The sequence below is a fragment of the Pygoscelis adeliae genome, unplaced genomic scaffold, assembly GCF_000699105.1.
Source record: "Pygoscelis adeliae isolate BGI_AS28 unplaced genomic scaffold, ASM69910v1 Scaffold131, whole genome shotgun sequence".
NCBI classification, from domain to species: Eukaryota; Metazoa; Chordata; class Aves; order Sphenisciformes; family Spheniscidae; genus Pygoscelis; species Pygoscelis adeliae.
Window position 1 is genome coordinate 704,946 of NW_008824058.1, and position 16,533 is coordinate 721,478.

The 16,533-nt window shown below is 43.6% G+C and overlaps 1 protein-coding gene across 1 annotated transcript in view; it reads left to right on the forward strand.

Annotated features, from left to right (window-relative positions):
* Positions 1–8,905: 8,905 nt before the first annotated feature.
* The window catches only part of ACVR1 (activin A receptor, type I), a 35,398-nt gene continuing 27,770 nt past the window's right edge, over positions 8,906–16,533 (forward strand). The window contains exon 1 of the mRNA XM_009334025.1: positions 8,906–8,972. Within this exon, the coding sequence (XP_009332300.1) occupies positions 8,906–8,972 (67 nt within the window). The remainder of the gene's footprint in view (positions 8,973–16,533) is intronic.

Genomic DNA, 16,533 nt, shown 5'->3' on the forward strand with positions numbered 1-16,533 from the left:
ATAAAAATGGGAGCTTTGTTTTAGACTAAAACAAAAAAAAACCTGGAGAAATGTTCTGATGAAAATATTTTTTTACTTGGCAGATTGTTAGGATTTTGCTTTAAAAAGTATATTTTATTTGGAGAGCTGGTGGGGGGTGAGTTAAGACCCTGCTGTCTTGCTAATTCTTTTGTAGGGACTGAAGGTGGTGGGTTTTTTTGTTGTGGGTTTTTTTTTTGTGGTTTTTTTTGTTTGTTTGGGTTTTTTTGTGTTCCCACCACCTCTCCTGTGCTAGCACTGGCAACGTTGCACCACTCGGCTGAGCCTCGCATGTTTAGTCACAGTGAAGACTAAACAGTGTGTGGTCTCATCAGTGGCCTGATCCAGCTTACCCCATGGCCTTGCAATCACTGCAGCCAAGAGGAGGGGTGAGAGCCTGCTTAGAGTGATGGCAGTGAGCTGAGGACACGGTTGGACAGCCAGTTTTGGCACTGCTGTGTCTAGATTGGTCCAAACTGGTTGTGAAACCATACCCTAATAAAACTTGACTCTGATCCTGTGTCAGACTATATGCCCTTTCTGTGCAGATATGAATTAAGCTCAGTGTTTCTGCCCATACTTCTTGTTTTCGTCACCTGTCAAGACAGACGTGCCCAGGATGTGATATAAGCAGTGTTTGATAGGCAATTTTGGAACGCCTGCAAGCTGTGAAAGTGTGTTCCTCCCTGAACTCCTTCATCTCATACTGCACAGATAAGATCTTTATTAAATAAAGTATTGCTAGCTGGATGAAAGCAGGCCAAGTCTCAAAGATGTAGACTTTGAGTAAGTTAAAAGTAAGTAGCTGTTACTGTGTGCATTTTGGGTTTGTGTGCTTATTTTAGTTTTCCTAAAGAGTGCAGAAACAGCTTTTACAGGCAATTTCTGATAATTTGTTAGTTGAAAGTATTTGTGTTTGGGTCTTATTCACAGCTGGTGGGTAAATCCAGGTTTTCTGTTTAGATTAGAGGGAGTTTATATCTTCATTGGAAGTTCTGTGCTGAGATCAGGCAGCAGATACTGGCTTCTGAGAGAGAACAATTCTAGGGGAAAAAGTACTGTGTCTTGCAGCAGGATTTGAAAGGGTATTTTGCTTGCCTCTTATGCCCAAGGCCTCAGCACAAATTAAGTCGCCAGCTGTTAATGGAAATTGTCTCCACTTCGGGCACTTGGAATAGCCTTAGCAAAGTGAGTGGTACCCAAGGTTGTCTACAACTCTGAATTGTTTCTAATAGGGGAAATGTCCAAGAAACTTTATGTTGCAGCTGTGCAGTGGAGCCTTTTTCATGGCAATTACAGAATGCAGCGTTCCTCTCTGGTAGGAACTGTCTGTGTGCCACGTAATAATACCTGTGTAGCAATAAAATGTATGTAGTATAAAATAACATCTTTGTTTATATGTGAGAAGCCACAATAATTCATGTATATCTAAGTCTCTTGAACTGATACCTACTTGATGCCTCAGGCACACATGTTGTAAGATGAAGCTACTGCATGCTTTGACTGTTCACTTGACTGTCTCATGAAACTGCTTGTAAATTCACATCTGTTAATTTGCCCATATAAATGAAATCATATGTAGTTGGTTCTTTGCAGATGTGGAATTGCATACCTCACTTTCAAGATGCCCACAGCGCTGACATGATCAGTGAACCATACGCAGTAACTTAGTGAATGAGTGTGTTTAGGGAATGTTGCTGTGTTCAGGCTCTGCAGAGGAAAGCCGTTCCACAGTGCAATGTTAATCCTTGATAGCTGCCTCCTGGTGAATTTATTTACCCTGCAAGGCAGTAAATGATATGGAAAGACACGCGTGTGGCTTCAAAGGCACCAGGAAGTTGCAATATGTATTGGGGTTTTCAGATCAATTTAAAAATGTCTGTGCTTACTTCATCATTTGAGTAAGCCATCCACCATTGGGTTGCCTAAGACACCCGTATTGATGCAATACCTACACGCTACCTGAACTTTTATACTTGGGCTTTCTAATGACAAGCCACTTCTGTCTTCTGTCTCCTTCAACCACACAGAGAAGTTCTGCTGCCCACATACAAGGTCGTGAGTCCACCTGCTTTTCAGCTGCTCTGCTTATTCTCAGGGGATTACCCCTGTTCTGGGCACAAGAGAGCCCTGCCTTCCCCTCCATTAAAGGAAAGGCTGTGTGTGTGTGATTCGTGCCTTCCCCATCCTGCTCAGGAAGGGACTGGTGCTGCTTCTGGTTCGCTACTTTGCCTAGGTAAGATTATTTGCAACCACTAATCCAAGACAGAATTGTCCCTCCGTGCCGTCCTGTGTCTGTCCCCCCACCCCGACATTGTGAATGTTAATTATTTGTTGTCCCATGCTATGCCATTTCTGCAGTTGGTGTGTCAGCTGGAGCCTTTGGGTGACAGCATAGGCAATAAATGGATTCTTACTTGCATATGCCAGGAGGGAGACCAAACAGGATTTTATTTCTATAAGTGACGCTCGTGCTTTATTACCTCTTCCTTTTCTTTTAAGAACCTAGGGAACGGCTCTTCATGAGCATATTCAGAGCTATTGACCTCATATGGAGTAACTTTCATGACACTTTACATTGTATAGGTTGTTTTCCTCCTGGTGGTTTTTATTCTTCTTCAGCAGTGTCGTGATTTTGCTTTGTATATGAGGAGTATAGGAGAACCAGTATCTTGCACACTTCACTCTCTCTGGTTTTGTGGTCATTTGAATTTGAGACAGTCAGCCTTTCAAGGTGGCAATCTTTTGCAGATTTTCTTGAGCTGAAGTGTATTGATGTGTGTCTTGTGCACTTCCAGGTGGATGCCAAATGGAGTTTGTGGCTGGCTTCCATCTTGCTGAATTCTGGCAACGAAGTTTAGACTTTAAGAAAGGAACACCCAAGGTTGCTGTTCTCTGACATTAGGAGTGCCTTTGTGTGTGCTGTTCTGAGGTTGTTAGTTAGTGTGTTTCAATTAAAAAAAAAAGCAAGCTGTGAATTATTGCTTTTAAATGCACATCTTTCCTTCTAAAGACACAGCTGTTGATGAATTTAGCTTCTATGTGGCTATTGTGGATGGTAGAATTACAATCCAGTATTATGGATGTTTTCTTTTGATACAAATCTGGTGAGGTACATGCAAAATATGTACAGCCCTTGGGCTCTTGGCGGGTTGCCACCAGGACTGTCAGTGATAGTGTGGGTGCTTCTGATCTCATCAGAAAAGTCTGAACTCCCCTAATGGTTCGTGTTCCCATGTCTGTGTCATATTGAGATGAAATGTAATCTTAAATTTCTTCACTAATTGGACTTGCTCTTTTGTCTGCTGTGGTCTTTGCTTTGTATCAGGGTGGTGGCATCAGAGACTAAACGCCATTTCCCAACAGCCTGTGCTTGTGTCGGTGTGGTGTTTCATGTTGTCTTAACTCCCAGTTCTCTTCCCTGTGGCTTGTTGCAGCAGCGATCTTGACAGTCCCAGCTATGGATCTGAGGTCTCCCTCACCCCCATGCTGCTGTCAGGCCATAAAGGAATGATTTGGCAGGAGACAAATAGCTTTCTTAAGACGAAAAGAGAAAGCAATTTATGTTTGCTGTGAAAGCGGAAAAGGTATTGGGGTTTTCAGGATAGATTCTTTAAAGTGTTGGGGACTTTATGAATACAAACCGTAAGAATTCTATCAATTCTTCTATCTAAAACAATTAGTTGTGCATCTGTATGTTAAGTTGGGTATCCTAACCAAGTAATATATGTGCCATATGCTATGCTTATTATTGTTCATTTAGACTTCTGAAAACAGTTTAATTGATTCCTTCTTTGGAATCCAAAGCTGATTTCAGAGTAGATACCAGCCTGCTCTGGAGCTAGGTTCTCTTCGTCGTCTGCACTTCACAATTTGTTTGGAAATCTGTTAGCTGCCACTTTAAAAGAGACTTTTCCATCATGACCTATAGCAAGATACAGGTTTTCTAATTATATGCCTTTGTAGGAAAAAGTTAAAACCAAATTATCTTCTTTTCACTGTACATGGATGAAATTCACAGACACTGTAACCTGTCTCCAGCTCTGCCATAGAGCATCCAGCACCGGTGTGTATGAAGTATGGCATGGAGTGCTTAAATCCCAGGTGCTCGTGTTTTGAATGCCCTCTAGTGGCTACTGCAGCTGTATAGTGCTCCTATAGGACACGTTGAACAGTTGCAGTTAAATAATAGTAAAGATTGATGTGTCTAGAAGGGAAAATAAACTGTGTGTTATTTGCTGGTTGCTTTCTCATTCCTCTTTCTTTATCTGGATTAAATCCCAATCCTCCCCTTTGGAAAAAGTTCTTGTGAATACAAACACAAGATAGTAACTGGGTATCTTATGGATCTCTAGATCCATAGCAACTTGCTATGGAGTTTTATTAAAGAATGTTTTGTTCTTTACATTAAAACTTATATTTTCTTTCTCTCTAAACAAGTAGTAAGTGGAAGAGACGTGCTTGCTTGGTGTCGCTAGAGCCAGAATTTGGTTCTTATGTATGTGTATTAATTGCTTAAAAAAAATTATTTTTTTAAGCAATGCAAACAGGGCTTTTAAACTCCATCCCCTGCTGTGTCTGCAGTTTGCAACTGGGATAACCTGAAAGTCAAATAGAGCAAAAGCCTGGCTGCAGTGTTGCATGTGGTTTTTGTGCCTTCACTTAAAAGGGTACTGTGGGAACGCGGATGACTGTAAAAACCAGAGCACCATTTCAGAGCCGCAGGACACCGGGGCTCCGTCCCTGCCCCAGCACCTACGGTGGCTCTGAGCAGGGCCAGTGCCTGGTGGGATCCCTGGAGAGAGGCTTCCCAGCCCCGCATCCCACAGCTGCCTTGCAAGCGGTGTGCTCTCCAGGCTTATTTTTAACTGCTGATTTAACAGGTGCGTGGCAGATACAGCATACCCTGAGCAAAATGGCAGCCAGCAAGGAATCGTGACACCTCTTCCGAGGCTCTGGCAGGATTTCAGCTGTATAAACAGTGTGTCTGTCGGCTGGGTAGTGGCGTGGGCTGAGAGCAGACCTCGCCTGATCCCACCTGAAATGTTCTCTTGTCTTAGAGCAGGGATTAAGGACTTGACGTTGTTTTAATATAGTGAAGAGTTTTATTTGTCATTTTTTTAATTTTTAGAGTGGATGCACTTGCTCTCAAATAATTTTTGAAGGAAAATCGGTGTTTTGCAAAGGTCAGAGTCTCCCTCCCAACTCCTTCCCTCCTCTGGTCTCTGAACCCCAGCAGGCCCAGTTGAGGTGGTGTAACTCGGCTGTGCTGTGCGGGCAGCTTGCCAAAAGCGCAAGAGCTGTACCGAGTCTGCACATACACGGCACAGGATTTTAACTGGTGATAAGTACATGCAGGGTGGGGTTTTTTTTATAGGCTGTTGTAAGTATGCACAGCACTCCTCAGCGAAAGCAGACAAAATATTCTTTGAGGCTTTTGGGAAAATGAATGTCTACAGGAACAAAGTTTCATAGAAGCAGGGTTTAAATTCTTAGTATTTGGCTTTTTTCTTTGAGAGGACCATGCATGCTGTGAAATTCATAAAGTCTGTTAATAGTCTGATTTTGTTGTTTGCATTTATAATAGGAAAAGTCTATTCATAAATGTAACCCTACCAAAGAGGCTTGCACAAATAGTTGCTTGCCAATGCAGGGCTGAATGCATGTCATTCAGTAGCCCTTTCTGTAGGCACTGGGCAAGCCGTTTCTGGTCTGCGGGACCAGGATCTGGGCTGCAGCAGCCTCTGACCCAGGTCCTGCCTGTCCCTGCTGGCGCTCGCTTGCTGAGTCACCGCAGGTGGCTTCACTTCGGTGTGCCCACCTCTCCTGCAGCTGTGAAGCAGGGGAAGGATGCCAGCCTTTTCTGTGTTAGGCAATTAAATGCATTTAACAAAAATCTGGTGTAATTTCGGGTGCATTACTCAATGAAGTCATCCTTGGGCTGTGTTGAAGGGGAACCTTGAACAATGTTTTGGATGAGGGATCAAGAATGACTGTTATTGTGGTTTTGTGGCTTTTTTCCTTATTTCATCCCTATGGTGAGGACTAGTAAAAATCCTTATACTTGTTGATGAATTGCTGTCTGTCTCAACCCGTGCTGACTTTGTCCTGAAGTGCAGACATAGGCTGGGGTTGTGGGGGCATGTGGAGTCAGAGGATGGGGAGCTGATTTTAGTACTCTGAACGTGTTACAACTCCCCTTCTTGAGATGGGAAGTAGTCACCGTGGGCCAGCTCCCACGGTGCTGGGAGGTTGTTTGCCTCTTCGGGGGGGTGCAGTCTTGGATTTCCTTCCTCTGAGAAATACAGGGCAGGGGCTTGTGTGTGTGTGTGTATATATAGGTGTTTTTTTTTTTTTTAGGGAATTGAAATAAACTGTTTGAAAAGAAAACAAATAAGCACATGCAACTTCCAGAGTTTTCCTGGTTTCCATACTGTGGTCTGCTTCCTGTATCTTAAATTCCTTCCCTCTAGCCAGCTCACATTTCTTGTGTTCAGTCTCCTTTCCTGGCAGAACTGAACTGAACTCACTGCAGGTTCCTCTCCTGCTCTCTCTGCTTCAGCCAGGTTTGACAGCCAAGGGTGGGGGGGACTTGCAGGCAGTGGATGGCTGGGAGGAGGGAGGGAGCCCGGCTGAGGGGAGGCTGCAGCGTGTGTGGGTCTCTGAGCCGACCTGCAGCATCAGAGCCGGTGTGATGGCTCCCCGCCAGCAGAAAACAACCGTTGTCACTTTTTTAATTGGGCATGGAGGATGCAACCGTGAATTACAGATCTGTAGAAAACCTGGCAACCGCTCTGCATGTTGGCAGCATGCTACTGTTTAATGTCTTAACCCACTCTATGTTGTCAAATTCATTTTTGTCTCTTGTAAAGCCCTTTTTCCTTGTGCTCAGTGTCCCCGCTGTCTGAGGGGCTCTCTGGGTGGATCGGCTGCCCATCCCTGTTGGGCTCACCCTGAGCACTCCCCTCTGCCCAGCAGCCTCCAGGGCGGCTGGCTCACCCAGCTCCACTGCGGCTGCGGGCCGGCATCATTAAAATAAGTTTTCTGCCTCTGCTCTTTGAACCATTGGTGTGTTGAAAGAAAGAGGGCATGTCTCATGAGCCACCTTTGTCTAGACTTGCAGAGAGTTATCCAGGTGTAATGCTGAGGAAAACGCTGGTGTAAGCTGTTCAGCCAAAGGAAGTGTGCGTGGTGGCTGAGGACAGTATTGCTCTCGTGTCCTGCAGCTGCCCCCCCTTTGGAGTGATGGACCCCTTTGAGCTGATCCAGAGCATTGAGCAACTAATCGTTCCCTGGGATAGCTTTCTTCTGCTTTAAACTTCCTATATTGGATTGCTCAATGATCGTGCTATGTATGACTTTATTTCATAGTGTTTCTAGCATAATTGTTGAAGGTTAAATATTGGCATGTATTAAGAATGCATTGACGTGTATCAGGAACGAGAAAGGTAAAGTTACTTGCTGAATGGATGTTTGGAAGTGAGTGTTTCACTCCTAGAGGTTAAGTGGTGAGCGTTGCCTGATCCTTTCTGTAAGGACAAAAACTTTGAATACTTGGGTTCAGACATATTTAATCATCTTAACTGATGATGAAGCAATTACTGAAATGTTTCTCATATTCTGCAAAACAATTCCATGTCAGGAAATAAATACAGAAGTAAATGGCTTGGCTTTCATGACCAAGCACTTAAGCAGCCTGTTAATGATTTGAAAAGGCAGCATCAGAAGATATCTCAAAGAAAAATGGCAATATCAAATTTATTTTCAAGTTTCATCTGCTTCACTAGAGTTAAATCTGAAAAATGAAGACAAATACTTACACACAAGAAGAATGGTAGTGAATCAGTGCCTCGGTCAAGAAGAGTAACTTTGTTTTGCACGTACTACTTGCCTCTGCTTTTGACTGAAATTTTATGGCATGTGGTGAGGCCAGAGAGTCTCTGTAGGAACCAAGTAGCATAGGACAGATGAGCCCTTCCGAGTCATCCAGGCCTGCTTGTTGGGTTAAATCCCATTGAAGATTGATTGTAGTTAATCTCTATTCCTTCGTAATAGTGATCACTTAAATTCATAGTTTAAGAAACTGCAGAAAAGTTCCTTTCAGAAGCCTGTTAAATAATTTTTATTTCATAGTAAAAATTGGAGCTTTATTTTCTTGTAAAGACCAAATATCCTGGAAAAGATTTGAAATACACTAAGAGAATTCACTCCTTCGTTTACTGTTGTAGAGGGAGCATGTGCCTCTACTGATACGCTGGAAACAGCCTGAGTTTTCACACAGGTGAAATGAAGCTGGGCCATTGAAAGAAAAACCCTTGGAAAAGCAGCTTGAACGGGGAAATTACTCTTCTGAGAGTGGTGTCTCCCTTAAATATATCTTGCTCTTTTTCTTGCCATCTAGCAATGGTTTCTGCTGGTTAAAGAAAGTTATTCAGAGTTTTCTGGCTGAGATCTTCTCTGTTTCTCCTCAAAGCCCAAATAATACACAGTTTGTGGGCCTTCTTTTCAGTTCACAATAATTTAACTTTTTAATACCTAGTTGAAAGAGCATATATTCTATTTTACATGCCTGCTTGGTACTGAAAGGGTTCATGTTTTCCTACTAGCATGCTTCTAAATATGCACTGTAGTTGCACGTGATGTTTCTGTGACTCTAAAAAAAAAAAAATATTTAAGAAATTGCAGTAAATTATGAATTTTATAAATGAAGGAAACGACTTAGGAAACAAGACAGTAAAAAGGAGACCAATCAACCTGGTTGTTCTGCGTTTTGTATAAGGAATTGATGAAAGATGTTGCTAAGCACTGATTTTGGGGTGGTTACATTTTAAGACAACAGTGAAAGTGTACACAGCTCCCATGTCTCTTCTCTTTCTGCAGCTCTACAATGGTAGATGGAGTTATGATTCTTCCTGTGCTGATCATGATGGCGCTTCCCTCCCTGAGTTGGCAAGGTGAGTGACGTGCGTGGCGGTGCAGTAGCTGTCTGCTGCTGGAGGAGCCGGGTTCGAGCGCCGGCTCAGCTGTTGGAGCCGCCTGGCACTGCTCCACGGCACCCTGCTCGCTTCACGAGCTGACAGCATGGGCAAATTCCTCTCAGGAATGAGATGTTTGCTTTTCCATTTCAAGTTGCTTCAAAGGATGTTCGTTGCCGTTTATGTATGAAATTTATAGCACGTGCGATTGGCATAGGTCTTGTCAGGGCCTGGGGAGGGAAATGGGAAACCTTGTTTGGATGGCAAGTTATTGAGCTGCGTTACGAGTAGGCCTCTCTAGCCCGTGGGCTGAGGTGCAGTTGTTCTTTGCATTCTTAAAAGCGAAGTTTTTTTCTCTGGGAAAGCTCTTTGGAGTATTTAGTGTGGTGTTAGATAACTTTTCAGTGATTGCTCCACTAAGGTCTTTGAATATGGAAAGTGACTTTTTCATAAATCGTCTACGGCAGTTGTGTGCACATAAAGGTTTTATGACATGCAGTACATTTAAGACTTGCCTCAGCAAAATTGGAGAAGGGTGTTTCCACTGCCGTGGAGAGGCAGGAATGGTTCATTTGAAGGTCTTCTGGATGTTTTGGGAGACGACCTGAAAGATGCATACTTGCTACTTGCAAACAGCCTTTTAAAAATGTTGATTAAAGGTTTTCTGTGAGTAACTTGGTTTGCTCAGTTTTAAATTTTAAGTGACTCCGAGAGGTGTATCTAGTGTTTGTTATGGCATATCTATGTTCTTTTGTGTTTACCTTGTGAAATCTCTTTCTGAAATACTCTGCTAAAATGCATTTATTTTCAAATGTTAATGCAAATAATAAAAGGCAGAGTATATTAAATGGAATGTTAGAATGGATGGTGGAAGGTGAAGATTAAAAATGCACAGCTGTCTAGTGGTTGGCTTTAGTCATGTCTATGAATAGGAAATTGAGACAAAATTTAAAAAGGGAGGAACGCTGGACAAATGTTAGTGGAAATACATTAAACCACTAATGTTATTGATACAATATTATCTTGAAGTAAGGTTTGGTAGCAGTTATCACACTGTACCTTCTTATCACTCTTGAAGTGCAGCTATCTGCTTATCAAATGTTTTTTCAGCTTTTGAAGCTGCTTATATTAAAAATCTTAAAGTTCAACCACCTGCCTTTCACATCCTTAACATTAAAGAGCAGTAGATGGGGAAGAGGAACACATGGAAAAGATGCATGTTAAAGTCTGAGGTTCTGGTTAATTTCTCTTGTACAATGTGTGGAATCAGACACTTGCACCACCTGCACAGTGCAACCTATAGAGCAGTATTATCAACCCACCCTACCCTTCCAAAGCTACCCTACATGTGTTCAAATCTTAGTTATTTGACCTGACTCCACTTAAAAAAGGAAAGTAGGTTCTAGGGCTTAGAATGGTATCTTTTTATTGAAAAGATGCCAATAAGTGATCAGCAAGAGAAGAGTTACTAAATCCATGCCAAGACATTTTCTTTCTTTCCCTGGCTGTCTGTAATGCTAAGACTGGAGGTACAGGATCACGCCTCATCTGGGAGCAAAGGCAGAGCTGGGCCAGATGTGCTGCTGGAATGCGCTTTGGACAGAGTTTGTGTGGGGGCAGGAGCATGTGAGCAGAGATGTGCAGATGTTGTGTTCTTGCTGTCCATCTGCCTGTGCCAACGGGACATCTACGAAGAACAGAGTTTCCTGTTCACGATGTGGAGCTGCCGTGCTGAGAGAGAGCTTGTCCAATAATGCTTTTTAAAGAAGTCTGTGTTTGGGCCTGCATTTCTCTCCCACGGTGATAGCGCTCCCGTGAAAGACTTTGTAGAAGAAACATGATAATCTTGCTTTGCTTTTCTTGCTTTATTCTTTCCCTTCTCCTCCCCTCATATTTTCTTTGTCTGTGAGCAACTTCTTGTCTAATGCACTTAAATAATACTGCTCTTCCCTCTTTTCATGTTTGCTGGTAGTAATGCTGGTTTTTTTCCTTTGGAAATAGTTTCCTACTTCCAAGCTGGTTGTAGAGGAGTGTTTGGGGAGGCAGAAGTACTTAGTGGACCCCTCAGCAAACTTTCATTTACATCTCTTCATCTAGGTTTTGGCTTCTTCACCAACCAGACACATGGTAGCAATGGGAGAACTCACCGCTTTGTTCCTTGAGCATCTAAGTGCCGCTCGGTGCTTAAGAGCCAGCAGCCTATGCTAGGGCTAAGGTGGTAAGACCAGAAGCGCAGACTTGTGTTTGGAATGTTTTTCAAGGGGGAGTGCACCTTTAGAGATCCTTTGAGGGAATGGAAGTTGATCCTCTGCTGCCTGCTAACATTCCCATATGCTTTTTCTGAATTTTTTAAAAAGTTGATATTCTGGGGGAGAACAGTTATTTTGTCTTCCCTTTGCACAAAATAACAAAAAAAAAAAGTGTGAAGCCTTCTGATTTTTTCCCCCGTGTGTTTTATCACAGATCAATCAAGCCACTTCCTTTCACTGGGATTTGGGCTAAGTTTGGGTTTTTTGCATTTTTGATGAGTGAAAAATGTCTGGGCATATCTTTGGGTAGCATTTGGGGTAGACTGACTATTTCTGCATTGCTACTAGGCTTCAGAAGATGAGATTAAACATGATTGGGGAAAAAAAAAAAAGCAACCCCACAACCCTACCCAAAAAAATCACTGGGTAGAATTCTAAGTGCAGAAATAAGTCTCTTCCCTACTTGAGTGTCCAGAAGATCCTTTTATTCTAAAGGCTTACTACAACACTTACTTCTGTGTTACTTCTTTATTAGCCCTGTAAAGTGGGGAAGGGGGCTTTTCTTCATTTCCCAAGAAGCTAAACGCCGACGAAATGTCAGGCCTATGCTTGAGAGCGTGAGGTTTCTCACTTCCTAGTGACCGTGCACAAATACCATTTTCTGCTCCCGATGGCAATGTTAGGAGCATGGTGCATGAAATGCTGCCAATGCTTCTGCCCTCTCTAGCGACTGGGGGAAGGCATCTGGGCTGTGTTCTGACTGCTCTGGCTGCTGCAGCTTCCCTGCCAAACGCGGTCCCTCTCCTGGCTGTGAGAGCCGGGCAGGCTGGAAAGGGTCTTGTGTCACACCATGGCCAGGAAGCATTTGGGAGCTACTGAAACTGCAGAAACTACTGTCTGGCCTGCTGGAAGCTGGCTCTGGGAACAGCCTAACCCCCTCTCCAGCAGCGGGGCTGGGGGGAGGCTGCCCTTCTGTGGAGCCGCGCACCTCTGCCCGGCCTTGGAGCTCTCCAACTGACTGTCACTGTCTGTAGCGCCTGTGCTTTTTCTGTTTTAGGGGTTTTTGTAATATGGAGAACAATAATAAGACTAATCAGCTGTTTCTTAGTGCTGGAAAATTCAAAGGATTTTGTTAAATTAATAAATCCTATATAAAATAAATTAGGCTGCCCAGGGAAGTGGTGGAGTCACCATCCGTGGAGGTATTGAAAAGACGTGTAGATGTGGCGCTTAGGGACATGGTTTAGTGGTGGACTTGGCAGCGTTAGGTTTACGGTTGGACTCAATGATCTTAAGGGTCTTTTCCAGTCTAAATGATTCTGTGATTATTATTATGGCTGTTGTATAACGCTTGTTACTGTATGCATTGAGAAAGAGAAAACTCTGAATGGAGTAGTCATCTCTAGAAGCTTATTATTTTTTGTTTCCCTGAAATGGCTAAGAATTATAAAGGGAAACTAAGCACCAAAAAAGAGCTGTCTAATGTACAATTAAATGGACTCTAAAGAGATTTTAATTTTTCCAAGTCTGCTTTCCTTCATCTTCAATTCATTATGATGTGAAGCCCTAGCAGATCCCACCTCTTCCCCCAGTCCTAGTCATTTAAAAAGAAGAATATTGCTGCTTTTAAGTGTTTTGGCCTTCAAGCGTGAAGTCCCTTTCATCCTACTAGAGATTTCAGCAACTCTGTACCTTCCAAGAACTCTGAAATAAGCTTCACCTGTGATTTGTAACCTTTCTGGTTTGATTTCAGGGTTTTCCACTTGAAGAGAGTGATCCTGCTTAGCAGGTGCTCCTGCTCAAAGCCAAGCAGCAAGCCTACAAAAGGGATAACAACCATAGTACTGCTCCGAGTGGTCTCGGGTTGGAAAGCCGGAGCCCAGTGGCTCAGGGCTGGGATCGGCCGCGCGTGCCTGAGGCTAGCCGATGACTGCAGTGTCTGTGCATGTTCAGTATGCGGCCACGGAGGCACGGTGCCTTCCTGCTGCACAGCTGTGGGCTGAGCTGGAGGAGAGCTACCAGACAGATCTTCTCTGCCCTCTCGCTTGTGACTGAAGGTGTCACTCCTTTTTTTGCTTTGCCTCGCTCTTCGGTAAAGAGGAATCAATTAGACGGAATTGTGCCTCTTAAACTTGGGCTGATATGAAGTCATGTCTTGGTGAGCGAAGGACTAGTTTGTTTAAGGCTTGTTTACCTCTGTCCATCCTTGGCCACCTTGCTTTTTTTTCCAGCCACATATTAAGAGGTCTTGTGTCATGTAGATTATCCCTCTGAACACTCGCTCGCATGTATGCGCTAAATATATATTACATCTGTGTAATAAGATGTCCTAGTTTTTATCTGCAAGGTGAAATTTTGAAAGGGAGGATATGCAGTGGTGGTGCCTTGCTGGAAGGAAGCCCTTCTTTAAAAGGTACATGTAATATAATTAGAGTCTGTGTTTTTAGAAAGAAAATTGAGACTCTTATGGTGTGTGTGTATATAATGTTTTTACTTTGTTATGCTTTTTAAGATTATTTCAATTCAGTATTTGCTGACCATGTCACATAGTTAATGTAAGCATTTTTTCAAGTCAAAGCAACTGTGTTGCTCTAGTGCCAATAAGAAAAAGTGGCCAAGTGCCTATTGTACTAGCTGTTTCGATGGAAAATGAATCACTCCTCTAAATGTGAAGAGATCACCTCAAAATTAAGGTGTGTTACCAGAAACATATGTAGTGTATTTCTCCTTGGAGAGAAGTTTGGTATTTTCCCAAACAGTTAACAATGTTTACAGTCCAGGAATTGGATATAAAATATGAAATAAAACTGTCTAGATTGGTAACAGGTTGTGTGAAACAAACTTCACATAGAAGTAAATGACTTGTCTTTGTTGCCTTGCATCTGTACATTTCCATCGTTAACCAGTGTTCTGAGTCTTATGGTTTGGTGTCCTATGGATTCAGGTTGGGACAGCTGGGGCTGTGTGCCTGCACGTGAGCACTGCACGCAGCATAACGTGTCCTGTGCAGTCACCAAGAGGGTTAAATGCTGCACCTTCCAGTTTACTGATTAAAATGTGGAGTGTCTTCGTTCTTGTTCTGTTGAAATACCTAGATAATTAGTCAGCACTTTTAATTGTTGACTTTCACAAAATGAATAAGCAAACAAAATAAAGGAGCTTCAATTTTGACACTTTCATAATAATGAACTAATAAACTAGTTAATGAGAAGTTAACACAGATCTCTGTATCTGTGTGTGGCAAGTCAGATTTTTGTGTGTGTGCAAAACATATATATGGGCCAGAAGTGCAGCAATGAGTCTCTGTATTACGAAACAAAAATATATGCAGTGAATGTGTTTAGGTAATGGAAGTATTTTTAAGCTTGGCTTCTTGCCTGCACGTGTTGCCTGACTGCTACATATGTAGTTGGCCTGACAGCCTTCCATGCCTGGAGCTGTTGTTGAGTAGATACTTACCTCTGAGCGTGTGTTTGGGGGAGTTGATCTGGTTCAGCCATAACCTCTTGATTGCAACTGGCCTGTGGCATTTGCTGGTCACATCTGTTCTGCAGACTTGCTCACACAGCTATGCTCATGAGAGCTATGGAGAAGTATCACCCAGTCCAGCTCTGTCTCTGCTGTGGATTCACTGTATGCCAACAAAACTGTGCTTTGCAAGTGCAGCTGGTTTCACTTTGGGGAAATACGGCTAGAATATCCAGCCCTTCATAGCTGGCTTTGTGCATGGGGAGAGTGCTTTGTGGGTATAGTACAGTGGTTAGCTTGTACGTGTTCACTGAAGCATCGGCCTGTCTGTCTGATCTCAGGCTTCTGACCTGCAGCTCTGTCTTAGCTGGTGGCCTGCAGAGGCGGGAATGGGAGGACATGGTCAGTGCTTTGGCTGGTTCTGCAGCCTGAACAAGCCTTCCTGTTTGGGTAAAGCTCAACCTATTTTTTAAGTGAGTGTGACACTGCAGGAGCATTAATGAGGGAAGGGCTGGCTGGTGCATGGTAATACGCCATGGAGCTGGAAAACCAACTAAGTAAAAAAAGGAGCAGTTTGGGCATAAGGAATAGTAACAGTCATGAAGGAGAGTGTCACTGTTTCTAACCCAGGAGCTCTTCACCAAAAATGTTTCATTTTTACAGCAGATAATTGGTCTGTAGTGGTCTATGGACACATCAGAATCTGCAGCAGTTCACATGCATGTAGTCAGTGTTACTCTGTCTTCATGCTCTGTTAAATGGATCCACAGCCTGTGTGTCGTGTTAGATGGCTCGCCCTGCCTTCAGACTAGAGCAATCTTTTCAAAAGACAGGTAGCATGTTTGGAGTTGCAGTGCCTTAGTTCATTGCTTGTAAGGGATGTCAGGTTTGCCCTGCATGGGCTGATTAATTGCCCTGTGGCTGCGCAGTTGCTTCCTGGCCCGTTTTGGGATTGCAGAGCTCCTCCAAGAGGTGGCACATGAGGGAAGGTGGTTTTCTGCCAGAACCTCTCCTCTGGCTTGTGTGAGGTTTGCTCGGTTTTGAAGGGTCCTTGGGTCAAGAGAAGAGGGAAGCATTAGGCTGGATCAGGCTGCAAGCCAGATGAATTTTCCTTGTGGACTTGGCATGGCTCTCAGGTGGTAGGTTAGTTGTCCTACTCTGTATGGCAGCTATTTCTGCTGTTACTTAGTAGCTGAAATGGCTGTTGCTGCAGCCTGCAAACCTCTTCAGCTCTGTCTTCACAGGCCAGTGTTTGTCAATGACAACAGAAATGTCTCGCTCAGTGGGAGGTACTGAAATCATAGAATCGTTTAGGTTGGAAAAGACCTTTAAGATCATCGAGTCCAACCATCAACCCAGCACTGCCAAGTCCACCACTAAACCACGTCCCTAAGCACCACATCTACACGTCTTTTAAATACCACCAGGGATGGTGACTCAACCACTTCCCTGGGCAGCCTGGTCCAATGCTTGACAACCCTTTCGGTGAAGAAATTTTTCCTAATATCAAATCTAAACCTCCCCTGGCACAACTTGAGGCCGTTTCCTCTCGTCCTATCGCTTGTTACTTGGGAGAAGAGACCAACACCCACCTCGCTACAACCTCCTTTCAGGTAGTTGTAGAGAGCGATGAGGTCTCCCCTCAGCCTCCTTTTCTCCAGGCTAAACAACCCCAGTTCCCTCAGCCGCTCCTCAGAAGACACGTGCTCTAGACCCCTCACCAGCCTCGTTGCCCTTCTCTGGACACGCTCCAGCACCTCAACGTCCTTCTTGTAGTGAGGGGCCCAAAACTGAACACAGTATTCGAGGTGCGGCCTCACCAG